Raw genomic sequence first — 25422 nt, 5'->3', positions numbered from 1 at the left:
CCTGAGGGACCAAGGGCAGCTTTTTGTGCAGGTCTTAGGGCCCCACTAGCCTTGGACCATGGCGGCTTTCTTTGGCCCTGATCCCCCGTTCCCTCGGAAAGACAAACGACGCAACTACGTAGCAGAAAAAAAGGCCCTTTATTATCCCTGAATTGCATTACAATACTGCAGGTACTTTCACATCAGGAACACCTGTATTAACCTGTACTCGGCCCAGTCCAAAATCTGGTTGGCTGGGTTAGGATGAGGGGGAAGCTAAATCATGCAGAGAAAATTATTGCTATGGTATCTTATTTACAGTCTAAACACTGAAAGGGAACTGGGGTACCGTCCCAAGTGCAAAAACTACGGGCAGGCAACCAGGAGCAAACCAATGGCTTAGGGAGGGAAGCTCCCAGCCTGTCGTTGCCCGCAGGGAAGAATTCACCAGGGAAATCATCATGCCTTGCGTGTCCATCTGTGTGCTCGTGTGTTGTGAATCGCAAAGGCTGTGCTGGAGGGGACACGGCGACAGGAGGACATCGGACGCTGGCCCTGCGTGCTTTCGCATTGTGCTGGCTGCACCCCAGTGTTAAGGAATGTGGCGCTGGCCTTGAGAAGGGGGTGGGAGAGGTGAAAGGGTTGCTTGGCCCTGGGGAAGTGGGAGAAAGAGGCTCTCGGCCCCACCTTGACCTCGTGGTCCTTACAAAGGGGTAGGGAAGGTTTCGGATGGGATGTCGAGATGTCATATACCCTGCAACAGTAAACTGGCATTCCTGGAATCCCTGCGGTGTCTGTTTTTTTTTTTTTGACCTGGCCTACCTTGAAGGGCTGACACCTGGGCTTGTCAAGAGGGAATTAAAAACACCCAGTATTCTTTCTGGGAACAGTTAAAGTTCCTTGAATCTCAACAGGACAGAGGAGTGTTTCTCAACCTTGGCCGCTTGAAGATGGGTGGACTTCAACTCCCAGAATTCCCCAGCCAGTGCTGCTGGCTGGGGAATTCTGGGAGTTGAAGTCCACCCACCTTCAAGCAGCCAAGGCTGAGAAACACTGGGATAGAGGGATACCTCTGCCTGTGGCTGCGTTCACACATGCTCAGCCACATGGGTTGCAAAGGTAGTAACAATCAGCTTGACGTGCTAAGGTTGGTTAGGGTTAACTGCAGCTTCATTTCCTTTGCTTATCTGTGCGGCTTAGTCTGATGGGAATCCAGCCCATCCAATCTGTTGATGGTTAAGTGTGTTGTGCAACTCCTCAAATGCAGTAACCTGGTTAAGGGTGTTGTGTCAGAATGTAGTTGTCTGCAGTCAGTCACTCCATTTTTTGCTCCAGGGCTGAATCCGACACAACTTTTTAATCCTAGGTTACCAAACCCGGTGGCTGTGTTCACACAACATACAGTGCGTGAACGAGTCAAGCATATTGTGGCTTAATATGACGGCCTGGTTCACGTTCCAGGTGGAGGCCGTGACTCAGTGTCCCTGACACGTTGAATGACAAACTACCAGACCCTGTTTGATCCTGGGCTAGTGTGTTGTGTGAACCCAGCTACAGCTTGAATTTCAGGGGGGAGGGGGCAAAAGCTTTGTGTGCTGCTGACACTGTATTGGGGAGGGGGGATAACAGGAACACAAAATGAGAACAGGAATACAAAATTAGAACAGTGGCTGCATTCACACAACGTGCTTAACCTGATCAGTTAAAGACCCTGCAGATAAATTTGCATACCGGTAGGGTGGGGAGTTTAGCGTTGGCTAGGCTCTGGGGACTTAGTGCATGGCTGACACCCAGCCCATGTGGGAGAGCCAGGGGGGTGAAGAAGTGGGATCATGATGAGGGTTAGGGACCAGTGTTGGTCATGGAAACAGCTGTCTGGTTGGCTTTGGGCCAGCCACTCCTCCTTACCCCAGACGACCTCACAGGGTGGTGGTTGTGGAGCAAATTGAAGGAGGCAGCACCATGACACCGCCTTAAGCTCCTGTACAAAACACAGAATATAAATCTAATAAAAGATTAGCTACAGGTAGCCTTGACTTATGACTGTTCATTTAACGGCGGTCCAAACTTACGACGGCCTCGGAATGGGGGCTTTACAGCCTGTAAAGCACTTCTGAGTGTCGCAACCGCCCCCCCCAGTCACATGATCACATTTCGGGCGTTTGGCAACCAGCTTGCATTTATGACCGGTTGCAGTGTCCCGTGGTCATGCAATTGCGTTTCGTGATGTTCTTTGCTGTTTTCCAGCGAAAAATGCCCATTGGGAAAGCTGGATTCACTTAATTAGCTGTGATTTGCTTAATAATAGCAGTGACTCACTTAACAGCCGCTGTAAAAATGGTCATGAAATCAGGTCTGGTCACATGGTGATTTGATTTATGACTGCAACGACTTATGATGGAAATTCACTCCCTATTGTGGTCGTAAGTCAAGGACTACCTGTAGGTTGTTCTTTGTACTGTCTACACCAGTGTTTCTCCACCTTGGCGACTTGAAGATGGATGGACTTCAACCCCCAGAAAGCTGGCTGGGGAATTCTGGGAATTGAAATCCACCCATCTTCAAGCTGCCGAGGTTGAGAAACACTGGTCTAAACCCAGCAAATGGGTGAACTCAGAAATAAGCAAAATGTTTTATATGAACCCAGTCAGATGGGGTGGGGGGCTAAGAAAGGGGGAGGAGACAAATAAAAGATGGGATGCAGGGAGAAAAAGCTGATCAGGAGGAGAGATTGTTGTGGGTTGAAAGAAATTGAGCAAATCAAGTTCAGAAAGTGTGGTGGGGGGTGAAAAAGTCCAGATTGCTCCTGTGTGATTGAACCCCCATCCTTTCTGCATGCATTGTGCACGTAAAATGGGGTGGGGCTTCAACCACACTGGCATGGTCACCATCTGGACTTTTTTTACTTGCCCCCCACAGCCCTCTATGGACAGCCCTGAGATTAGAAAGGTGGATGCTAGGGAAAAAAGGGTAACAGATGATGTGCAGAGCAATTGAATCAAGTGTTAAGCGCAGCGTGGATGAGGATGTGCAAGCAGACATAATCGAAGAGGCTCTCTGTAGCTCAGGGTGGAAGTGAGGAGTCTTGGGTGCTCTCTGAGCTTGGCTGTTGGCTTGCAGATGTTTCGTTGCCCAACCAGGCAACATCATCAGTGCGAGGGAGGGTGGGCTTTGTTCCCTGTTTATATCCAGCAGCTTGCCCTGCCCTTGTGGGTGGGGTGTGGTTTTCTCCTTGGGGGTTCCTTGATTGGGGTATTGTTTATAGACACATAGAAAAAAACCACATTTATGCACCATTCAAAAGAGATAATAAAAAAGCTATAAAGGAAACAAAAAGACCAGAACACATCCCCTCCAGCAGCCGACACCCAGAGAAGCAGGGATTGACACCAGGCAAGCAAGCAAGCAAGCAGAAATCCATACCCCAATCAAGGAACCACCAAGGGGACAAACAATCAAACAGACAAACCATACCCCAATCAAGGAACCACCCAGGAGAAAGCCACACCCCACCAACGCTGGCAGGGCAAGCTGCTGTATATAAACTGGGGGCAAACCCCACCCTCCCTCGCACTGATGATGTTCCCTAGTTGGGTCATGAAACGTCTGCAAGCCAACAGCCCAGCTCAGAGAGCACCCAGGACTCCACGCGGAGACACAAGCTTAGCTTTTTCATGGGACCAGTGGCCCTGGGCCTCAGCACAGAGGGTCCCACATCTAATACATGATTTAAGATTTGCAAATCTCAGATGGGTTGATGCTTTTCATTCCATGCAATCAAGCTAAGCGGGTCAAGTAGAATCTGGAGAACTGCTGCCGTAATTAGGATCACGGTTTCCTGAGCTGCTGATCTCAGAAACGCGGAGATAACATGGCTGTCCATGATACAGGGGAGTGCATGTCTGTGTGCAAATGAAAATTCTCCTTCACGCTTCCCAGAATCTTCCAAAGATCTTGGAAATGGGGGAAGAGGGCAGTGCGGAGTAAGAGGCAGCGTGAAGGAGGTGCAGGAAAAACTGGGCTGAGTAGAGACTGTTTGAAGTGGAAGTGGGACCTAGTTGCTTGTCTTAAATGGATGAAAACCAGAAGGCGTCAGCGTGGAGTTGCACATCTTGCAACAAAAGAACTTGGACCGCGATGGAGAATCACAACCAGGCCGTGTCATCCCATCCCTGCTTTGGATACTGCATGTGACTCCACTCAATAAAACATGGGTGCATATCCCTCCAAAGACTCAGGGACCTCCTCTTCTCTCTCCTCCTTTCCCTGCTTCTGCTGTTGATGTGTGAATGGGGCTCCTGACCCACTAGGACAGTGTTTCTCAACCTCGGGAACTTGAAGATGGGTGGACTTCAAGTCCACCCATCTTCAAGTTCTTGAGGTTGAGAAACGCTGCACTTGGGACAGAGGATGGTGCAATCCGGTGAGGCTGCCCCTTCGTGGCTTGGCATATCCATGGCCAGTGAGCTCCTACAACTTTGGCCTTCGGGTCCGAGGTAGAAAACGAACATGGATGTCTCCAGATGTGGGTGAGGGGCCTTTGTTCCGAGAAGTTCTTGCATGTCACCGGAAGATGACGGAGGCCACATCGCCGCTGCCGTCAGCAAGTGCTGGAAAATTCAGGGGCATCTGACATCCGGAAGCTTGGCCAGCAGGAAGTGTTTCTGAAAAATTGCATAGAAATGGCTGGTGCGCTCTCTTGTTACTTCCAGCTGCAGCCAGAGATAACCGAAAGAGCGGATTGTTCACCGGGAAGACAAAGTTTAAATGCAAAGGACCTGATCAGCCATTGCGCGGCCTAAACCCCAATCTGTTCAGAGAGGGAGACGTTGCAGACACCCCAAAGGTGACTTTCCCTCACCGAGAGTCCTTAGTTCATTTTCCTGCTTCCCAAGATATTTATGAATTTAATTAAGTGGGGATAGGTCCCTCTCTAATTCGTAAGCTGCAGACCCACCTGATTTTGGACTTTGGGTAATAGTTTAATGATGGTTAAGGTGTTGGCCTGTGGACAGCCAGGTCAAGTCCACCCTGAGCCCTGGAAACGTGCTGAGCGACTCTGGGCTGGCTGCTTTTCTTTAGACTTGCCTACCTTACAGGGTTGTTGCTGTGGGGACAAAATGGAGATTCCCCTGATAAATCACTTTTAAGCGCTTGGAAAGCTATGTGCCCAACATACTGGCGAGGTAACGTCTGTGAAGTGTTTGTGTGTATTGCGTACATCAAAAGTCATAAGCCGCCTCCGCTGCATTTTGAGGTCTTCCTTGACCTGAGTTAGACCCTGGTGGTGCTTGCCAGCAACCGGGACCACCTCTGGATGGCCCAGACCTGGAGGTGGTTTGTCGAGATGTTGGTGCCCATGATATCTGCACAACGTTTCCACCCTGGTGAAGAAGCAAGGATTTACCTTCCAGGAGAGAGGATTGAATATGGTGGTGGAGAAAGAGAGAAGTAATTCATTGGATGCTTCCGGTTTACATCTGGATTTGTTGCCATCTCCGTTGAAGCTTCGCTTTCTTCTCCGGGGCATCTGCGTTATGGCATAGTGCTAGGAGAAAGTCCACATGGTGGTGGCAGGGGGCAGTCTTAACATGGGGAAAGGACTTGGTTCAATTCTCCCCATCATGGCTAAAAGTCCTCCGGGAGAACCGCTGGGGAGATCCATCCCTTCAAAGATGCAGCCGTCCGGATCAAAAAGTCCGGGTTCGGTTGGACTCCAAATCTGTCTTTGTTAAGGCAGGGTCCTGTGCTCTGGCCACACAGGCATTCGAAAGGAAACACACTCTCCCCACAATTTAGCATTGGCAGAAGTCAATCAGTGATCCCTGTTTTAAATCTCCGCCTGCTCTTTCGGAGCAAAAGAAAGGCAAAAATCCACCCCGCAGATCTGTATCCAGTGCCAGTCGCAGCCAGTTCCCTCCTAACTAGAATGCATGCAAAGTAAACTCCGTTCCCCTCCACCCCTCCACCCGCCCCCTTATGAATCGGCAAACAATAAATAGGATAAATAGGATAAATTAGAACATTTAAATAGGTAATTCCTAAGCTTATGGCAGCAGTGGCTCTTCTGGTTTGCTCAGATTTACAAAGAAAATTTGCCAGAGGAAAAAGGTGGACTCTGATGTAGCGGTAAAATAAAAACTCAACTTTCTCGCCCACAAGAGGGGCTTAAATGCTGGTCCTGTGCCTGTACCTTGAGCTGATGTCCTGAGGTTTAACACAGCCAATGCAGCAGCAGACTCAAAGTTCAGGAGTTTGGTTTGCCACAGAGTTGAGCAAAAGTGTTGTCCCCCAATTTGATGCCCTGGATGTGTTGGGCAACAGCTGCCATCATCCCCAGCTGGAAAGGTTGGGAGCTGTGATAACTGGACCGAGTGAACGTTATTGTGGGATGTATCCTGAGGACAGCAGGTTGGGGACAGCTGAGCAATGCCATGGCCTCATCTTCTTGTCCTTCTTCATGAATGCCTGGAGAGCAGTCCTTCAGGCTGAGTTTTTTGGACTTGTTCTGAGGACATCAGGAGTCACGCTTGACCCAGTGGAGGCTTTTCACTTGTCTTACTTTAGATCCGAGATTGAGTTCTCGTTGCTTCAGGATCAGGGTTTGCAGTCCTCAAGGGCTGACGAGTCTTCCCTGTGCATGGTAGTCCACCTTTTTCCTATCTGGCATCCCCTAGAGCAATGGTTCTCAACCTCAGCAACTTTAAGATGTGTGGACTTCAAGTCCCAGACTTCCCCGGCCAGCATGTCTGGCTGAGGAACTCTGGGAGTTGAAGTCCCTCTATCTTAAAAGTTGGCAAGGTTGAGAAACACTGCCCTAGATGGACTAGGATTAAAATGCCCAGAATGACCATCCAGCAGAGCTGTTGGCAGGGATGTCCTGGGAGGGCAGTCAAAAAAGTCAAGATGGCAACTGCTACCAAAGCCCACCCATTTTAGGCATGTTGCCTGTGCCATGCACATAAAAAGGCGTGGGGCTTCAACTGTGATGCCATCTGGACTTTTTGACCCCCTCCCCAGGACACCCCTGGCCATTGGCTTGGACCTCTGGGGCCTCTGAAGGACACCATGCCATCTTAGAGCCCTCCAAGTGTTTATAACCATGGTCGTGTCCACCAGAAAAGCCACTATTTTTATACATACATACACCCACACCCACACCCACACAAGCACACACACACTTTTTGTTCCCAGTCTCTCCCTCCACAACCCTTCCCAGCTCTTACAGCAGAGAGAGTACTGTAGCCCAGCATTTCTCAACCTTGGCTACTTGAAGATGTGTGGACTTCAATTCCCAGAATTCCCCAGCCAGCATGGCTGGCTGGGGAATTCTGGGAGTTGAAGTCCCCACATCCTCAAGTGGATGACGTTGAGAAACAGTGCGGTAGACCCCTCCCACTTTTCAAAACCTGGTTAGGCTTGATTCCCAAGCCACCCAGCTGGCTTCACCGGTTGAACAGCTACCTCTCTGCAGGGTCTCCTTGTGCAGTAGAACAACACCAGCTTTAGTTCTGTCCTCGAAAAGTTTCCCTCGCTGACAAATTGTGTTCTTCCCCGAAAAAGGCAGAAGAAGGAGCAGCATTAAATAAATACGGGAATAAATTAAGGAATAAATATGCCCAAGGTGTTCCCCATGTTCCAAAAAAGAGGTATGGCCGTTCCTTCTTCTCCCTCAATGTGTCAAAAGGAGTCAAAAGTTTCTCGCAGTGTGTGAAGACAAGCAGGGATCAGGTGAGGCTTCCCTTGGAAGGAGCTTCGTGCGAGCCAAATGGGTGTTATTGCTTCAGTTGAGTTGAAGGATGGAGAAAAGGAGGTCAGAGAGAGACTGGGTTTAGCGGTCTGTTTTTGACCTCTTTCCAAAACTCCTCCTAGCTGGGTTCACACAACACCCTAAACCCTAACTCAGGTTTAACCAACAGTTGCTGTGTTCCGCAGTATGCTGTGCCGAAACAAACCATCTTATGGCTTCACACACCTGGCTGATGCAGCAGATGTATTCCCACTACAAGTTGGACCAGGCACCGCCAGCCCCATGGCAGTGTGTCGTGCGAATCCAGCCAGTGATTGCGTTCCCCCAACATGCTCAGCCAGGTTTTTGAACCCATCCATTGTCTAGGCTTGCGCCATCCTTCAAACCATAAACTAATCACCGCCTGGATGCAGCTCACCCTCTGAGCCTCGCCGGCATGTGCACAAAGCAAGCCCAATGCCAACCAAACTCAGCATGTTGGGCAACTGTATCTACCAAGTCTTGGCCCAGCTGGGCTAAGTGGGTTGTGTGAACCCAGCCGCCGTGTTTTAGGAAGAGATCTCTCTGAGGTTGCAGGGCCCAGTTTCCGTCTGAGAACCTCTTCCCCACAATACGACGTCCCGCGGTTCTTCCCAGAGGTCCTTTGGGCTCCTACGAGGCTGACCTGTGGTGAAGCTGAAACAAGCCCCAGGGTTCTGGAGGAGGCTGCGGGCGAGTGGCCCTGCCTGGGGTCAGTTGCCTGCCGGGCAGGCGTGCTCGGCCCCCTTGAAGCAGGCAGATTCGTAGTGTTTGTGGAGGTAGGATTTGAGGGCAAATGTCTTCTGGCACTGTGCGCAGCGGTAGTGCTTGAGGGCCGAGTGGGTCTGCATGTGGGCGCGCAGGTTCGAACGGTCTGCGAAGGCCTTGCCGCAGTGGGAGCAGCCGAAGGGCTTCTCCCCCGTGTGGGAGCGCATGTGTCCCTGCAGCAGCCACGGCCGGCTGAAGGCCTTGCCGCAGACCGCGCACTTGTGCTTGAGGTTGTGCGTCAGCAGGTGCATGGCCAAGGCCGGCATGGAGACGTAGGCTTTGCTGCATGTCGGGCACTTCTTGGCCATCTTGCTGTCCAGGCTGCGGTGCGTCTGCTTGTGGCGGCTGAGGTTTGACGAGGTGGCGTAGGTCTTGCCGCACTCGGGGCAGGCGTGGCGGTGGCCCCCGCGCCGAGGGCCCTCGCCCCGCCGGCGGGACCGCCCGTCGATGATGAAGAAGGCATCCATCGAGTAGCTCTCGGTGACGGCCACTTCGCCCTGGAAATACTGGGAAGAGAGGCTGGACTGCGGGCTCTCCGGGTCACTGTAGTCCTCCTGGGTCGGGGTATAAAGGGGGTCCGAAGAGGCCGTGTGGCGTCTCGCTTTCTTCTTCTCATTTCTGTGACCTGAGTTGGGGAGGCAGGCCGGGAGGTATCCTGCAGGAGAGACAAGCGCACAGAAAGCGTTCAGTGAATCGAAAAGGAAAGGAGGTGTCAGCCCTTTGGGGTGGGCCAGGTCAGCAAACCAACTTCACAAGCTTGGCTGGAGCTCTTCTGTATTGATCTAAGCCAGTGTTTGCTGCTTGCTTCCTTGCCTGGTGTCAATCCCTGCTTCTCTGGGTGTTGGCTGCTGGAGGGGATGTGTTCTGCTCTTTTTCTGTTTCCTTCTTAGCCTCTTTTGAATGGTGCGTAAATGTGGTTTTTTTCTATGTGTCTATAAACAATACCTCAATCAAGGAACCACCAAGGTGAAAACCACACCCCACCCACAAAGGCAGGGCAAGCTGCTGGATATAAACAGGGGACAAACCCTACCCTCCCTCGCACTGATGATGCTCCCTAGTCGGGCAACGAGACGTCTGCCAGCCAACAGCCAAGCTCAGAGGGCACCGATGACTCCACAGGTCAGCCTGAGCTACAGAGAGTCTCTTCTAGTGGAGCTATAGAAGTCTCAGTACCATCAATGCTGATCTGAACTTTTTAAGCCAAAATGGAAGGATCGGTTAAACTTTCTCTTTCTATCTGTATATATGTTTATTAATGGTATGTGGGAAAGACCTTGGGAAACTGGGCAAAGAGATGCTGCCAAGGGAGCAGTCCGATAAGAGAGGGCACAGCCCACAGCTGCACAGTGGGCAGGGCAAGAGGCTCAGAAGGGACCCTCCCCAGTTTCTCAGGCTGTAAAGGAGACGGCGGGAGATCTGTACTTTCAGACTTGCAAGATTCTGTCAATGTAGCCTTACAATAAAGTAGAATTAGCTCTTCTGGTCATGTTTCCTGTCTGGTTTACCTGGGAGCCTTGACAGTTTATATGCATAAACACACAGATGGATACTTGCTTGCTTTTTTCTGTGTTGAATGTGAATGAACTACACTGCTCTGAGTGTAAATCCAGTGTTTGGGCTTGTCAGCTCCTGCTTATATTGACAATTCTGGTGAAGCACCTCCTTATTTTTCCCACATCCTTCAGCCCAGGAAGGAGAATTTTAAAAAATATCTCCCAAGGAAAGGATAAAAATGGTCCTGACCCAATTCAGCCAGAGGAGAACAAGGAATCCTACCCAAGTAAGCAACCCTCTCCCCTCCCTCTTGTTTTTATCCAAAAGGAAACTGGTACTTGGACTCCATTTGGATAGGGATTCTGGGAGTTGAAGTCCACCCATCTGAAAGTGGCTAAAGTTGGAAAACATTGTTCTAGAGGCTCTTACCCACCCAGCCACGATTGGCTTTGCACACAGAAGACAATACACAAAAGATCCAAGCGTTTAAAACATGGAATCTAACGCCTGCCCCCCTCCCTCCTCTCCTACGGTAGTTTGTAATCCGCCTCCATGCTTGAAAGAGTTTAAATATCCATTCTGGGTTGAAGTATCTTGAAAAGGTGTGATTTTCATACTAATGCATACCAACGGCAGGGCAGGCCCATGTGGCAGGGGGAGGTGCAGGTATTCCAGCCTGAAGGGCTGATCCAAAAAGCACCTTTCCTGCCAAAATGCTGCATGTCTCTCTTTCTTAGCCTACCCGATCCTTTTAAACCAGGGCTAAGTGGGTTTCAACCTGTGCTGTTCGACCTGCAAAGCCACACTGTCTGACCCAACTGTGCGCGTTGGGAATGTAATCCAAACACAGCACACGGCCGGCGTGTGGGCTAACCAAGCAAGGAAGTTATATTGGCTAATAATGATAAGATGCTCGCACGCTCTTCCCGTTAGGGAGCCAAAGAAAGAGTTTTGTCTTCCTCTTCTGGGATGGGGGGCAGTTTCAGCAGGCTCAATGGGAGCTTGGCAAACAAAGGGCTTGCATGCATACCCAGATGCCCAGCAAGGGAGAAAGCCTGGGAATGCGATCTCCATCCTTCCCCCGGGGGAAATGAGAGGAAATGGAGTGGAAAGGAGGCCACCTTGCTCTCCAGCCTGTCTGTCTTGCCTCGTTTCCTCTTGAGTGGCCGTCGGGAAGGCGGTGCGAAAGGGGGTTGCTCATTCGCTTGGCCTCCCCTGCAAGGTTCGGATAAAATGAAGGAAGGATGGTCTGCTGTCAGTGGGTTTCCCCCAGTCTGGTGCATCGTTATGTGGGCCTGATGGGACTTGAGGTTGGACGTCCAGGAAGGGGATCAAGGTGGGGAAAGGATGACTTAGGTTGCAGGGGTGTCTGCACCAGAGAGTCAGAAAAGTCAAGATGGCGGTCATGATGGTGCAGTTGAAGCTCTGCCTGCTTTTATGTGCTTAGGGTTAAGTGGCAGGTGTTCACTCATGGGTCCACCTGGTTTTCATGTGTGAATCCTACCTCCACCCCAACCCTAAGCACACAAAACCTTGATGGAAATATGCAGGAGCTGTTCCTAGGCAAAGAGGCTGAAGCATTTTTTAAGTCCAGAGCAACAAGATAACATTGGAAGAGCCTCAGGCAGACACCCCCCTAAATCACTGGAGTATAAGAGGGGAAAGGAAGTGCTGCACAATCAGGCTTGCAAGATTCTATCCTTATAACCATCTCAATAAAAGTAGCTTAAATCTTCCTGTGGAGTCGCTTTCCTGGTCTGGTGGGGCTAACAACCTGGAGGCATGTAGCATGTGTGTGTGTGTGTGTGCGCGCACGCCTGCGCGCGCACATGCTGGGATGGGATGAGATGGGAAGGGAAGGGAAGGGGTGAAAGCTGCTCTGAATTGCACAGACTCCCTGGTCCCTTATGAGGCCAGGGGCACCCCTGGGGAGGGCATGGGGAGAAATAATCAAGATGGCGGCCACAAGCCCACCCACCCCTATTTCTGTGCAACAGATAAAAAAGGAGGGCAGCATCAGTCATTCACTCAGGGCAGCCATCTTGACTTGTTTGACCCCCTCCCCATATGCCCCAGGAACAAACTATGAGGCATCATTTGCAACAACCCAGTTGGCTCCCCTGTGGAACAGGACTTGCTCCCCACTTTAGGAGGCTGAGATGATCCAATAAAGCCTTCATTTTGCATCCCAAGGTGAAAGCAGCCATTTATTTATTTATTTATTTATTTATTTAACCAAATATTCTTAAATTTATTTATTTATTTAACCAAATATTCACATATTCATTCATTCATTCACTCATTCATTCATTCATTCATTTATGCATTTTATGCATTTATTTAAAACATTTATATAGCTGCCCATCTTATATCTAACTCCGGGCAGCTCCCAACCAACAGTTAAAACAACATCTATATACTATTAACACACACATACTGTATATCTATTAAAACCATGATCATTAAATATTAATCAATGTCGTGCTGATTTGTACAGGTAGTCCTCGACTTACGACCACAATTGGGACTGGAATTTCCATTGTAAGCCATTGGGGTTGTAAGTTGAGTTACCACGTGACCCAACCCAATTTTACAATCTGTTTACAGTGGCCGTTAAGCGAATCACCCTGGTCGTTAAACGAAACCAGCTTCCCCAATGGGTGTGTTTTTCCAGAAAATGGCAAAAAAGTTGCAAAATGCGATCCCGTGACTGGTCGTAAATGTGAGCCAGCTGCCAAGCACCCGAAAGGCGATTGTGTGACAGCGGGAGGTGGTGCGACATTTTGCGACACTTGGAAGTCCTTTACAGGCCATCAAGCACCCATCCCGAGGCTGTCGTAACTTCAGACCGTCATTAAATGAATGGTTTTCAGTTGAGGAATTTGTAATAAAGTGGGGTGTTGTGGCCCTGCCAGGATAGCTGCCAAGTGAACTACCCGGTGGGGTCCATGAAGTCACCAGAAGGCTTTATTGTGTATGCACAGACACACACACACACACAAACCAGTCTTACCAATGCTCTCCATCCCCCAGGAATCTTTCTATCAACAATCTGAAAGTATTAATATCTGTCGCTCTCTCCTTGCCTTTTTAAAATTGTAATGTTATTTTTTAATTGTTGATTGTTTTTTATATTATTGTTTTTTATTGTGTGCCACCCAGAGTCACATTTTATGAGATGGGCTGCTATATAAATATGACGAATAAATAAAATAAAGTGGAATCTTAGCACATTTTCTATAAACTCCCAACTGGGGAGGACCTCACTCCTCTTTAATGTACCCAGGGTCCAGCTGCCCACAGAAATCCTGCCCTGAGCAGGGGGTTGGACTAGACCTCTCAGACCCTATCAACTGTCTTGGGGTCCTTGTCACTCCCTGTGACAGGGCCTGGTGGTTGTGCCATAAGTGAATGCAGGAAACAGAAAAATGCTTCCAGCGATCTGTCCTGGGTGGTGTGCAGATTTTTGTCTCTGAAATGTCGGAGAGGATGCTATTTTTATCTGACAAATTCAGCAGAAGTTGACATATTCTGAGGACATCTGTCTCTGCTGATCTGGCCTTTGGAGCGGAGAATGGGATCCAATCCCCTTTGGAAAATCTGTGGAGCAAACTCGGGAAGTGTTTTCCTGCAATCACAACACAGGAAAGAAGGCAGCTTTTTCTTAAATTACTGTCTTTGCTCTGGATAAGAACGCGTTTCCTCCTTGCCGCCTCTCAAAATGGGATCTGGCCATCCAGTCTGGCTGTTTGTAACGGCCAACTAGTCGTGAGATGGCCTGGAGACGTTAGCCATCTCTTTCCACCGGTCCCCAATATGCATGTGTCAAAGCTAAACTACTCCTGAAGGGGGAGGTTCCACATAACTGGGACGGGGGACAGTTTCCAAGAAATTCTTGGCCCCCTCTGGATTAAGGCTTCCTCAAACTCTTCCTGCTTTAGTGGCTGGGGATTCTGGGGATTGTAGTCTCAACATACCTGGGGTTTAGGATGGATGGGGTGGGCCCTGCCCTGACTTTTCTCTCCCCTTTGAGTTTGCAGGCAGGTGGACTGTGTTGTCCTCACACTGGGCTAAACCAGACAAGGCCGGGTGTTTGGCTACCCGGCCTGAACGTGGAGGCCCCATTTAGCCAACATGCTGAATAGGGGGGAATAGGCGGGGACATCTGGGACCTGGTGTTGAATGGATGCTGCAGGCTAGTTTAGCTGCCCTCCCGCCCACAGTGCCTCCAAAAGAGACTGAAATGGGCGTCCTAGAAAATTATTTTCGATGCACTTTATATTTAACATCTCCTCTTTATAAGCCAGCAAAGATCATCCTCTTCCATTCTCTAAGAGAAGAGAGAAGAATCGACAGAGACAGAATGTCTCACGTTCCCGGTAATCCTCGGGTGCAGCCTGGGCCATCAAAGCCTCAATCGCACCATTGCGGCCGCCATCTTGACTTTTTTGACCGTCGCCTGCAGACGCCCCGGGCTGCACACCCAAGAGACCCTCCTCCAGATGCCTCGCAACTGTAATTCTGAGAGTACCGAAAGGAAATAACCATGAAATCCATGAGCTCATCGCATCGGCAGGGCTCGATCGCATTTCAAACGCAGTCCGACGTCGTGCGTCTCCCGTCTCTGCCCCTCCACTCAGAGGTCAGTGTGGCTCTCGGGGCCCCAAAAAGAGATTGGGCTGAAGCCTGAAAGTCGAACCCGGCTGGGTTAAACCGAAAGTTGGGTTGCTGTGTCTGGGTTGCAAAGACCCAGATCACCACCAGGTGGCAGCCAATTCCCCAGCCACCATGCTGGCTGGGGAATTCTGGGAGTTGAAGTCCCCACATTTTCAAACATGCTGACTGGGGAATTCTGGGAGTTGAAGTCCACCCATCTTCAAGCATGCTGGCTGGGGAATTCTGGGAGTGGAAGTCCACTCATCTTCAAGCATGCTGGCTAGGGAATTCTGGGAGTGGAAGTCCATCCAGCTTCAAGTGGCCAAGGTTGAACAACACTGATTTAGATGTTTGCAGTCTAACCCTGCCAAAGTTGTAGATATTCCAGCATCCCATGGCCACCAGCGGCCACCTGGGAGTTTCAAGGATGCCCACCATTTGGATATGTTGCACCACCTCCCAATTTCTGCCACCCCATTTCTCTTCCCCATCAGGGGAAGGCCAAGAAGATCCGCCACTCGGATCCTTAGAGGCAGCGTTTGCCTCTAACACCCCCCTCTCCTTCACACCTTTCTCTCAATCATGTCTCCAGCCCCCTTTCAAGAACCATCACCCCATCTGAGCATGTTGGGGACGGAGTGCAGCCCCCCATATCTGGAAGGCCACACAGCCTGCGGGAAGGATGACTTCTCTCCTTTCTTTTCGGGGAGGGAATCTCCTTGAAGAGGGATGAGTTTATAAAGGAAAGGGTGCCGGGGGGGGGGGGGGAATGCACATGTCTTGGCTCGGTTTTCGACACTCAGCAAAAGTGACTCTCCATTCCCTGCCCCCCCGTTTCCTTGCTGGAATATCGATTGGGTTTTAAAAAGCCCTGAATGAGCATGAAAAAAAAAATCCACTCTATTTTTATTCTCTGCCTTTGCAATTTCTTGCAAAATCCGCCTTGGATTATGTTCTTTTGGCAGGTATGAAATTTAAGGGGATTAACAGCCCACCCACCCCCTCCCGAATTATCTTCCAGGCTCCACTGCAGAGATCTCATTCACCCCCCTCCATCACACTCCTGGCAGGAAAATGCCCTGCTCAGCAATTTTTCACACTTTCTCTGGAATGCGTAGCAAGGTTATCGCCAAGGGGAGAGCCGAAGCTGAAGCTACCCTGAGCTTGGGCATCGTTGACAGGTTCGTTCGGTGCAAACCATTTCATGCAAAGCTGCCTCCATCTCAGGAACGAAACCCCAAGTGTGCATCGGTGTGTGTCTGTGCGTGTGAAGAATTTTTATGGCCGTTCTGTGCTGAACGGCCAGATGGGCCCATCATCCCCAGCCAAAAGGCAGGCCAATGACCAAGGGAGAGAGGAATGAGTTTTTAGACCAGTGTTTTTCAGCCTTGGTCACTTTCAGATGGATGGACTTCAACTCCCAGAATTCCCCAGCCAGCATGGCTGGCTGGGGAATTCTGGGAGTTGGAGTCCATCCATCTGAAAGTGGCCAAGGTTGAGATACAGTGCTAACTATTGGCTGCGTATTCTGCTGTGCATTTAGCCAAATTAACACAGGATCTTTTTTTTTTCCTTGTTGCTAATTGCTGGGAGGCATGGGTAACGAGATCCAAATCCACTCTTCTCCATGGGGTCTTGCAACATGTGAAGAGTGCAGTGCCGGAACATTCCTTGTGAGACTAGTCAATCCGGGGTCACAGAATAAATAGAATGACATTGCGGCGCCTACTTGCTGAGGCCAAATCTGGGTAGGTGGCAAAGGCAGACATATGGGCCTGGAGAAAGGGAGGAATAATCTGTTCTGGTTATCCCAGGGGCTGGGATAATATTCTTGCATTTCCAGAGTGGCCCTGTGCAAAGGTCAATGCGGTAATTTCTGCATGAAAGGCTATTTCTCCCCCAGCATTTACAAAATAAGTGAGCATTTTTCCCCCATCCTTGCGAAACCATATGCCCTGTCCTTCCCTTTGGTGAAAAAACTTGCTTCTGGGGAGGGGTTAAGCATGGAAAGGTAGCAAATATTGGCTTTTGCCTCCCTCTTTCTGTTGCTTCTGGGATGGTGGCCTCCCCAGCTTGCCAGCTCGCTGACCTTTGCTGGGGGGGATTCCACATTTTTTAACTGGCATTTCACGAAGCGTTAGCTTCTCAAGGGCAGCCCGTCTCTTTCCCCGCAGAACAGCAGAACACGCCAGCCAGAGTGTTATGCTTGGCTCAGCTCTTCAAATGATGATAAAAGAGCTCCAGGGCCCTAGGCAGGTATTTCTGAATTAAGGAGAGACTGGGGTGGGGGTGGGGGATGGTGGGGGGTGGAATCAACTGGTAGAAAGTCCAGGGTGGGAGAATGTTTTAAAGCAGTGATTTGTTCATTCCTTCATTCATTTCCAGCCCACACGGCTCCTTGTCTCCACTCAAAAACACTTGACACCGATTGCTCCTTAATAGCATCCTTTAAGAGTTACGCACTTACGTGCAGAACGAGAAGCTATCCCAGAGGAAGTCCAGCTAGGGCATGATGGAAAATCCCTTTCCTGCTGTTGGCAGAATACTGCTCCTGGATATGGGGGCGCCATTAAGCCAGGGCAGATAATAGTAGCTTAAAGAGTAGGCATTGATTGATGGATTGATTGATTGATTGATTGAGATTTATAGGGCCGCCCAACTCGCTCACGGTGACTCCGGGCAGCTTACAGAAATAAAGCCCCCAATACAAAACCCACTGCACCCCCACCCCCCTGGCGGCAACAGTACATTCACACAAGCCGGTTGATGGGCTGCGCGTCAACCTGGGGTCCCCAGGCCCGCTGGCAGAACCGCGTCTCCAGGGCCTTTTGGAAGAGTGTTAAAGTGGGGGCCAATCTTATTCTGCGGGGAGGATGCTCCACAGGGAGGGAGCCACCCCGGAGAAGGCCCTGCTTCTCGGTCCCACTAGATGGACCTCCTTGATGGCGGGGACCCGTAACACACCCCACCTCCCCAATCTGGTGGGTCGGGTAGAAGTAACTGGGAAATGGCAGTCCTTCCCCAAAAAGGGAAGATTGGAGATGGGACGGAAGTTATCCAACAGGATGGAAAGGATTCTTGCAAAGGATCTCTGTCTGCTTCCTATTTTGATCCTTAATATTGGTTAAAAGGGACACCTTGGTGAGAGAAACCCTGAAATTGAGCTGATTAGGAAGCTCATCTTCCTGATAAAGAAAACTAGTTATCTAGACTTCATTCCGTGGAGCTCTTTATCAGTAAAATAAACAATAGAAGAGTAACTTTTCCATTGCCTTGTTTGTGAGCCTCTTTCAGCCGAGCTGGTTTATTTTGTGGCTTGGTGAACTGTCTGCAAGGCCAACCTGTTCAGTTAGTTTAGAGTAGGATCTATGGGGCAAAGCCAGAAAATGTTTATCATGCCGCATCATGCAGTCAAGGGATTTCACTGTCTTTTTAAAATTGCCATCATTACAGGTAGTCCTTGACCGTTCGTTTAGTGATCGTTCAAAGTTACGACAATGGTGGGAAAAGTGATTTGCGACTGGCCCTCGCACGTAGGACCATTGCACATCCCTGCAGCCATGTGATCAAAATTCACAGTGGTATTTACGACGGTTGCAGCATCCCAGGGTCGCGTGATAGCCATTTGCGACCTTCCCAGCGGGCTTCTGACAAGCAGAGTCAATGGGGGAAGCCGGATTCGCTTAACAACCACATGATTCACTTAATGACAGCAGTGATTTGCTTAATGGCCGCAGCAAAAAAGGTCGTAAGATCACACACGACTCACAACTGCCTTGCTTAGCAATGGAAGTTCCAGTCCCAGTTATGGTCATAAGTCAAGGACTACCTGTATTTTGCATTCAAAGGCAGCTTTTCAGTGGGTAGGGGCCAATCACATGAAACAGTAAACTCCTAATAAGGACAATGGAATGGTGGTCTGTCTCCAATGCTGAAAGTATTTAAGAAGCTGGATGGGTCATCTCTGTAGCAACTGAGCTGGGGGGCTGGATAAGGGTTGCCAGACCCTTCCAGTTCTAAAATCCTAGGCCGTACATGTCATGATTTTGCACCCAATCTATGGCAAAGGCCTTCTTTGTTCAGCATCATCCTTTGTTCCTTTTCTTTGGGGCAAAATATCACTGGGTTCTGGCCAACATCTGGGTTTCCAGAGGAGGGCACTGAGAAAGGAGTAAAGATGGAAGGGCAACTGAGTTAACTCTCTCCAGAAAAGAGACCAGGAGGTGATGCAACATTGCTTGTATTACTCCAGAGGTTGACCCCCGTGGCTGCTGCCCCCAGGGGTGTGCTGAAAAATGAATCATTTCTTCAAGGTTATCAAGCCAGTTTTGTAACTCTGGAGGGGGCCAACCCAGTCTGCTCTTCCCTGCACCACCCTGGTCTCTGTAAGCACATTTTGCAACGGAAGCCACAGGATTATCTGGCATGAAAAGACAGCATGCGCGCGCACACACACACATGAAACACAGTCGATCTGTACAGAAAGTGCTGACTAGGAGCCAGACAAATGTTGAAGGGCAACACCTTTGACAGATCCTTCCCTGATCCCTCTGGTCTTTCCCGAGTATTTTCCCTATGGGAGAAAGGTGGCTTTTTAAAGACAGAAACATGGATCTAAGGCAGGGTTGGGGGGCTGAGGGGGTCCCCTTTTTCCAGCCCTCAGAACCACTATCACAGTGATTGCCAAAAAGGAATGGCATGCTTTTCTTCCTGTTTGAAAGGAGACAGAGTGGAAAACTGTAGGATAAGCACTAAAAGAGCTTAGCCACAGTTGAAACAACACCCACATTCCCCCAATGCCCTTTCAAAGCCTAGTGTCACCCACTTGAGAATCAGGCATCATCTGTCTTACAGCCTTCTGATTGTTCCACAGGTAAATACAGTTCTTGGCCACAAACAGGTGGCTCAGCTTGCTGGAGAGGGTCTCCTGTGAGGGAAGAAGCAGACAGATTCACCCTGATCCTAGGTGAGGATGGATTCTAGTTTTGGGACACCTGGAGGGTGCGTCTCTGGAGATGGTGTCCTCTAAATATGGTGGACTTCACTGCTTACCTTACCAGTCCAATGGGATCTGTAGTCCAACACTTTTGAAAGAGGCCAGGTTACAAAGGCTACCTTAAGGCACCTTGGAGACCAATAGTCAAAAGGGAAGTAACTGGGCAACATTTCTGGGGCAGCAGATTATCCATTTTTTTCAAATCTGTGATTTCATTCATTCATTCATTCATATATATTTTATATGGCTGCCCCACGCACAGTCCAAATCTGGGCAGCTAGCATCTCATTAAAAGCGACAGACAAAACCATCAAGAGAAAAATTAAGAACACATCACATCCGAGGCCACTCACAATTTTGCACAATTGAACCCCTAAAAAAAACAAAAAACAGGCTGACCTAGTACCCCGGCCCAATGCCTGAGGGAAAAGCCGGGTCTTCAGTGCCTTACAAAAGGCCAAGAGGTTTGGGCCATCTGGATCTAGAAGAGAACCCTGTTCCACAGGGCAGGTGCAACCACACAGAAGGTGTGCTTCTTGGGTGGCGTCAGGTGACCCTGTTGGAGCTTTTGAGACCAGCAGAAATCATCGGAGACATGCAGTCCTGCAAATCATCCATCTGTGTGCCATGTAGGCTTTATGGGTGATAACCACCTTGAATTACATCTGGAAGCTTGCTGGGAGAAATGGCAGCTCACAGAGTAGTGATGTTGCATGGCCACACCTGGGTGTGCCCATAACTACTTGGCTGTTGCATTTGTTGCAACTTCTGAGTCATCTTCAAGGGCAGCCCTATGTAAAATGCATTGTAGTAGTCTAGACAGGAGGTGACCAAGGGGTGAATGACCATCAACAGTTTCCCCATCCAGGAAGAGTCACAAACTGGTGCACAAGATGAACCTGTGCAAAGGTTCTCCTGGCATGCTGCCACCTGCTCTTTGGGCAGAAGTCGTGAGTCCAGGAGGACCCCCCAGTTGAGCCTCTGACTGGCGAAGTGACCCTCCAGGCAGAGTTAAGGATGGAAAACCTCCCAATCCCGGGGCCTTAAAACCCACAGCCACTCAGTCTTGCCAGGGTTGAGCCAAAGCCCGTTCTCCCCCATCGACACCCCCACAGCCTCCTGACCCTGAGAATGAACCTTGACACCATCACTCGGTTGGCCCAGGGCAGGGATGTAGAACTAGGTGCAGGTATTCCTCACTTAACAACCATTCGTTTAGTGATGGTTCAGACTTATGACAATGCTGGAATAATTGACTTGCGACTAGTCCTCACACTTAGGACCATTACAATGTCCCCACGGTCACGTGAACATGATTTGGGCGCTTGGCAACCGGTTCGCATTTATGACCATCACAGCATCCTGTGGTCACGTGACTGTCATTTTCTCCCTTCCTGGCTCTCTTCTGGCAAGCAAAATCAATGGGGAACTGCATGATTCGCTTAACAACTACGTGGTTTGTTTAATGCCCACAGTGATTTGCTTAACAACTGCCACAAAAAAGGTTATAAAATTGGGTTGGATTTGCTTAATGACTGCTTCGCTTAGTAACCAAAATCCCGGTCCCACTTGTGATCATTAAGTGAGGACTATCTGTGTCATCAGCCTTTTGATGATACCTAACCTGTGCCAACAGATGACCTCACCCAGCAGCTTCATGTAGATGTTAAATAAGAGCAGGGAAGGAATAGAGCCCTGAGGCACCTCACAAAGCAGGGGCTTAGGGTTAGAGCTCTGCCCCCCACCTCACCCCACTGGAACCAAACCCAGAGACAGGAGGACCACCCCACCATTGTGTCCGCCACTCCCAACAGAGCCAGCCCAGAAGGATGTTATGGTTAATGCTACTGAAGGCCACTGGGAGACCAAGGAGGACCAAGATGGCCGCCCCACCTCGCCGAATTCCTGCCAGAGATCTGGCAGACTAAAGTGGTAAGATAATTTGTCTGTGTTGGAGCATGGGCCTAAACGTCTCCACCAACCCTGCGAATTGTTTCATAGCAAGAGCTATTTTCCACGGGGAGAAATTTCCCAGGGTTGGCGGTGAGGGAGTGCAGGAAAAGGACATTTGCAAAGCCAAGGATTGTCCTGGGAATTTGGCTCCTGATGAGGCTAAGGGGATACAGCTGCTGCTAGAAGCAAATGGAATTTTCTCTTCCTTCTTGCTGAGTCCAACACACATAAAAAACAGGTGGAGCTTTGATCACATCCTTCCAGCTGCCATCTTGACTTTTTTGCCTGCACCCTGCAGAACCCCCCTAAATTAAAAAGCTCCAAAGGTGGAGGTACCAAGTGTGCAATGGTGACAGCAGAGAGTAGAAGCTTTTCTCAAGACACCCACCTGTAGGTGCTCCTGCTTCTAATACGAGAGAGGGTATATTTATGAGATCGCAGGGGGTCTTGAAATAAACCTCTTTTTCTTGGAAGGCACACCAGCACTGCTCATGTAATTAATCCAGATTCCCAACTGACCAGTTTTGTCATGAGCACTGATGGCGAGCAGGAGGGGGCCCTATCCAGGGGGGAAAATGCCTGCATAGTACTGAGGAGTTGAGCAGCCATTCAAGGAGACACAGATCAGACCCGCCTTGACTTTTGGGGTTTATCCGTCTGGGTTTTTCCCACGCTTCTTCAGTTGTGTAGGATTTTCTGTCTACTGTAGCAGTAATAAAACACTAGAGACCTATTCCTCGTCTCAGCATGGTTCCTGCTTGTCAGGACAAGTTTCTATTTTTAGTTTAGGAACACTGTTCATGCATCTATACAGGGCTACCCATGAAATGAATATAATAATGTTGTATCTTCTGGCCGATATCCGAGCCTGAATGTGCAGGGGTTCCCCGAGGCCTGAGAAATATTTCAAGGGTCAAAAGGTTGAGAAAGGCTGTATTGCAGTATCTTCCTCTCTCCCTTCCCTTCCCTTCCCTTCCCTTCCCTTCCCTTCTTCATCCTTCCCTTTACAGCATGCACCAGCTGGATCCCACAGATCTGTAGAATTGCAGGCACAGAGTCTTAGAGCAGGAATTAGGGGCATTCTGGGCCACGACATTCTATGGCCTGGTTTGCGCATCATGCTAAGCCTGAATGCAGTTGGCTTCGGTGTGAGGTAATGTGTGGCCCCACCATTATGGCTTGGGGTTAAGTATGAAGCTAGGCATTATGGCTTTTCAACAGACCATGGAAACAGTGGCTGAATGGCAGAAGTTACCTGTGAATGGAATGTGAACCCAGGCAGCAATAGAAAGAAGAGACCAGTTTTGCTCCTAAGGAGTGGTTAAGGTGGATGTTAACTTCGTCTTTTAGCTGCAGATGAAATGCAACCCCTTGGCCAACTGGAGCCGCTGCGAAGTAAATTTATTTTTTAGATTTATTTTTCCTCACTCATTTCAGCACTCAAGAGCCTAAACTTAGACCACAAACCTTTAAAACCAAAGGACTTTCCTTATTTTGCTTCTCTCTCACATTAGCCCTGTCTGGTGGTTTAAGCTGAAAGAATAAGAGTTTTGGGGTGGGGGCCGGGCTGCATTCACATACCACACTTAACCTGGTTATTGCCTTAACCCATTTTCTGGATTTGCACAATGCTTTGAGCCGTGAACTAACCGAACACCCTTGTGGAAACAACTAGGCAAGGTTAACAAAAACCAAAGTCTTCATCTTAGGCATCTTAGACATCTGCCTTTGCCTGACCTGGTTAAGTATGTTGTGGGAACACAGTCAGAGACTTCCTAACCCAACAAGCCTTTTGGCTGAGTGGAGAAATGACTGAGTTTTGGTTGAGTGGTTCTTCGCTATCCTAGCTTAGTGGTTGCACACCTCCTGTTCACTTTGAACCAATACGCTCACTTTGTCCCCTACTGTTTGAGGAGATTCAGTGATGGTTGGTACCTCAAATCTTGACCGTTGCAGCTTTTTATTTTTCTTTCTCTCTCTCCCCCTCCAATCCTGTTGAAAACCTTAATCAGCACACTTCCCCTGAATTAACACATTTTCAGTCCTTAATCAAAGACTGGGGGGAAATCTCATGCAGGTGATTGAGTAGGGCTTCCAGGAATTTGAGGGTGGGACTTGAAAGCCCCCCCCACACACCCATGGTTCCCTTCTTTCCTGTCTCCTCTCCAGATCCTGTCAGTTGAAGAAGCCAGACCTTCAGCCTTCTGCTTTCTGTTCTCAATGCTTGCCCAGCGTCCCCTCCAATCCTTGTTTCTTTGCATGTGAGAAAATGAAGTCGAAGACAGGGGTCTTAGAGAGCAAGGGAGAGAAGGAAGACCTATAACCTGCCCATTTCACACCTTTCCTTCTGTGGCTATTATGCAAATGAGGGCTGGGAGGGACATCACCCCCCCCCCCCCGCCAAGTCCTTGTGAGCCACACCTGCATACAAGGTACCTGACTATTGAAATAGGAACAGGCGATAACTGCAGTCACACTAGTCCAGCCTTTCTCAACTTTTTTAACTCTGGAGGAACCCTTGAAATATTTTTCAGGCCTGGGGGAAATTTTCACCCCTGCCCATTCAGGCTCAAATAGAGACCAGAAGTTACAAAATTATTCTATTCATTTCATGGGTAGGCTGTATATATGCATTAACAGTGTTCTTAAACTGAAAATAAAGAATGAAACTTGCCTCTTTAATGTGAAGTTGCCCGAATTTGAAATAATTCTTTAAATATATCATGATCTCCCAGGGAACCCCTAGTGACCTCTCGCAGAACCTGAAGGTGCCACAGAACCTGGCTGAGAAACCCTGCACTAGTCTGTAGATCATTATTAACCTGGTTTTCTTCAACCCATTTTCTGGGTTCACATAAAGCATTAACTTACCCCCCATTGGGCTAAGCTGCCTCCCTCCTCCTGCACAAAGGAAACTATTCAAGGTTAAAATTAGGCTGAGCTTAACTTAGCTTGTTTTGTGAATGCAGCTGCTGGGTTTGTACCTGATGTGGGTTAAGTATGACCTGAGGACACGGCTTCTAAATCTCAGCCCTTGTCAGCCTGGTGCCGTGAAGAGGTGTTGGGCTACAATCCTGGTGCTTCTATGGATGATGGGAATTGTAGTCTTAACAGCTCTACAAAGTACCCAGTTTGAGGTAGAAAGATTTGACACTACCCATAATGGATGAATGGATGGTGAAGATGATGGAACTTGCTGAGATGGCCAAATTGACAGCTTTGATCAGAGAAAAGACATTATCTAAGTTTAACGCTGACTGAAAACCCCCTGTGGACTTTTTGTGTGAAACAGGAAAAAAAAAATGAAATTATGACAAATGGTTTTGATGATTAGAAAAAAAAATAGATTGTAGAAAAAATGTAAGTCATGTTGTAACCATAGAGTAAGAGATTAATTTACATTTATATCTATAACTGCTGTAAAGGAAATCGGAAGCCACTTCTTTATATACTGTATATATATATATTTCTTTCTTTATATTTTCTTTCTTTTTTTCTGCACTTTTGACTTCGTCTTTTTCTTTCTTTATTTTCTTCTTCTTTTTTCTTTATCCTAAATATTAGTTCTGGTTAGTTTTTATCTTTCTTTTAATTTTTTTAAAAATAAAGTTATGTAAAAAAAAATACGAAGTACCCAATTTGGGAAGTCATTTCTGAGATTCTAACTTTCATGAAATAACACACTTTGGCAACATTGCTTGGGCAAATTAATGTCTTCCTTTCTGGCACCTGGGGCAATCCTCTTAATGAGCAAAATACATTAAAAAAAAAGAAAAACTGGTCCCATACTTGGAAGACCCCCACA

General features: G+C 48.8%; 1 protein-coding gene across 1 annotated transcript; it reads right to left on the bottom strand.

The window, feature by feature from the left end:
- Positions 1-8460: 8460 nt before the first annotated feature.
- On the bottom strand, positions 8461-14418 carry SCRT2 (scratch family transcriptional repressor 2). The gene is made up of 2 exons (XM_063297068.1): positions 14385-14418; positions 8461-9170 (listed from the first exon to the last, which is right to left on the bottom strand). The coding sequence occupies exons 1-2, from the start codon at positions 14416-14418 to the stop codon at positions 8461-8463; spliced, it is 744 nt and encodes a 247-aa protein (XP_063153138.1).
- Positions 14419-25422: the final 11004 nt, after the last annotated feature.

Source organism: Candoia aspera, chromosome 3 (genome assembly GCF_035149785.1).
Source record: "Candoia aspera isolate rCanAsp1 chromosome 3, rCanAsp1.hap2, whole genome shotgun sequence".
Lineage (NCBI taxonomy): Eukaryota > Metazoa > Chordata > Lepidosauria > Squamata > Boidae > Candoia > Candoia aspera.
Note: the sequence above shows the minus strand (reverse complement) of the source record. Positions and strands in the feature narration are given on the sequence as shown.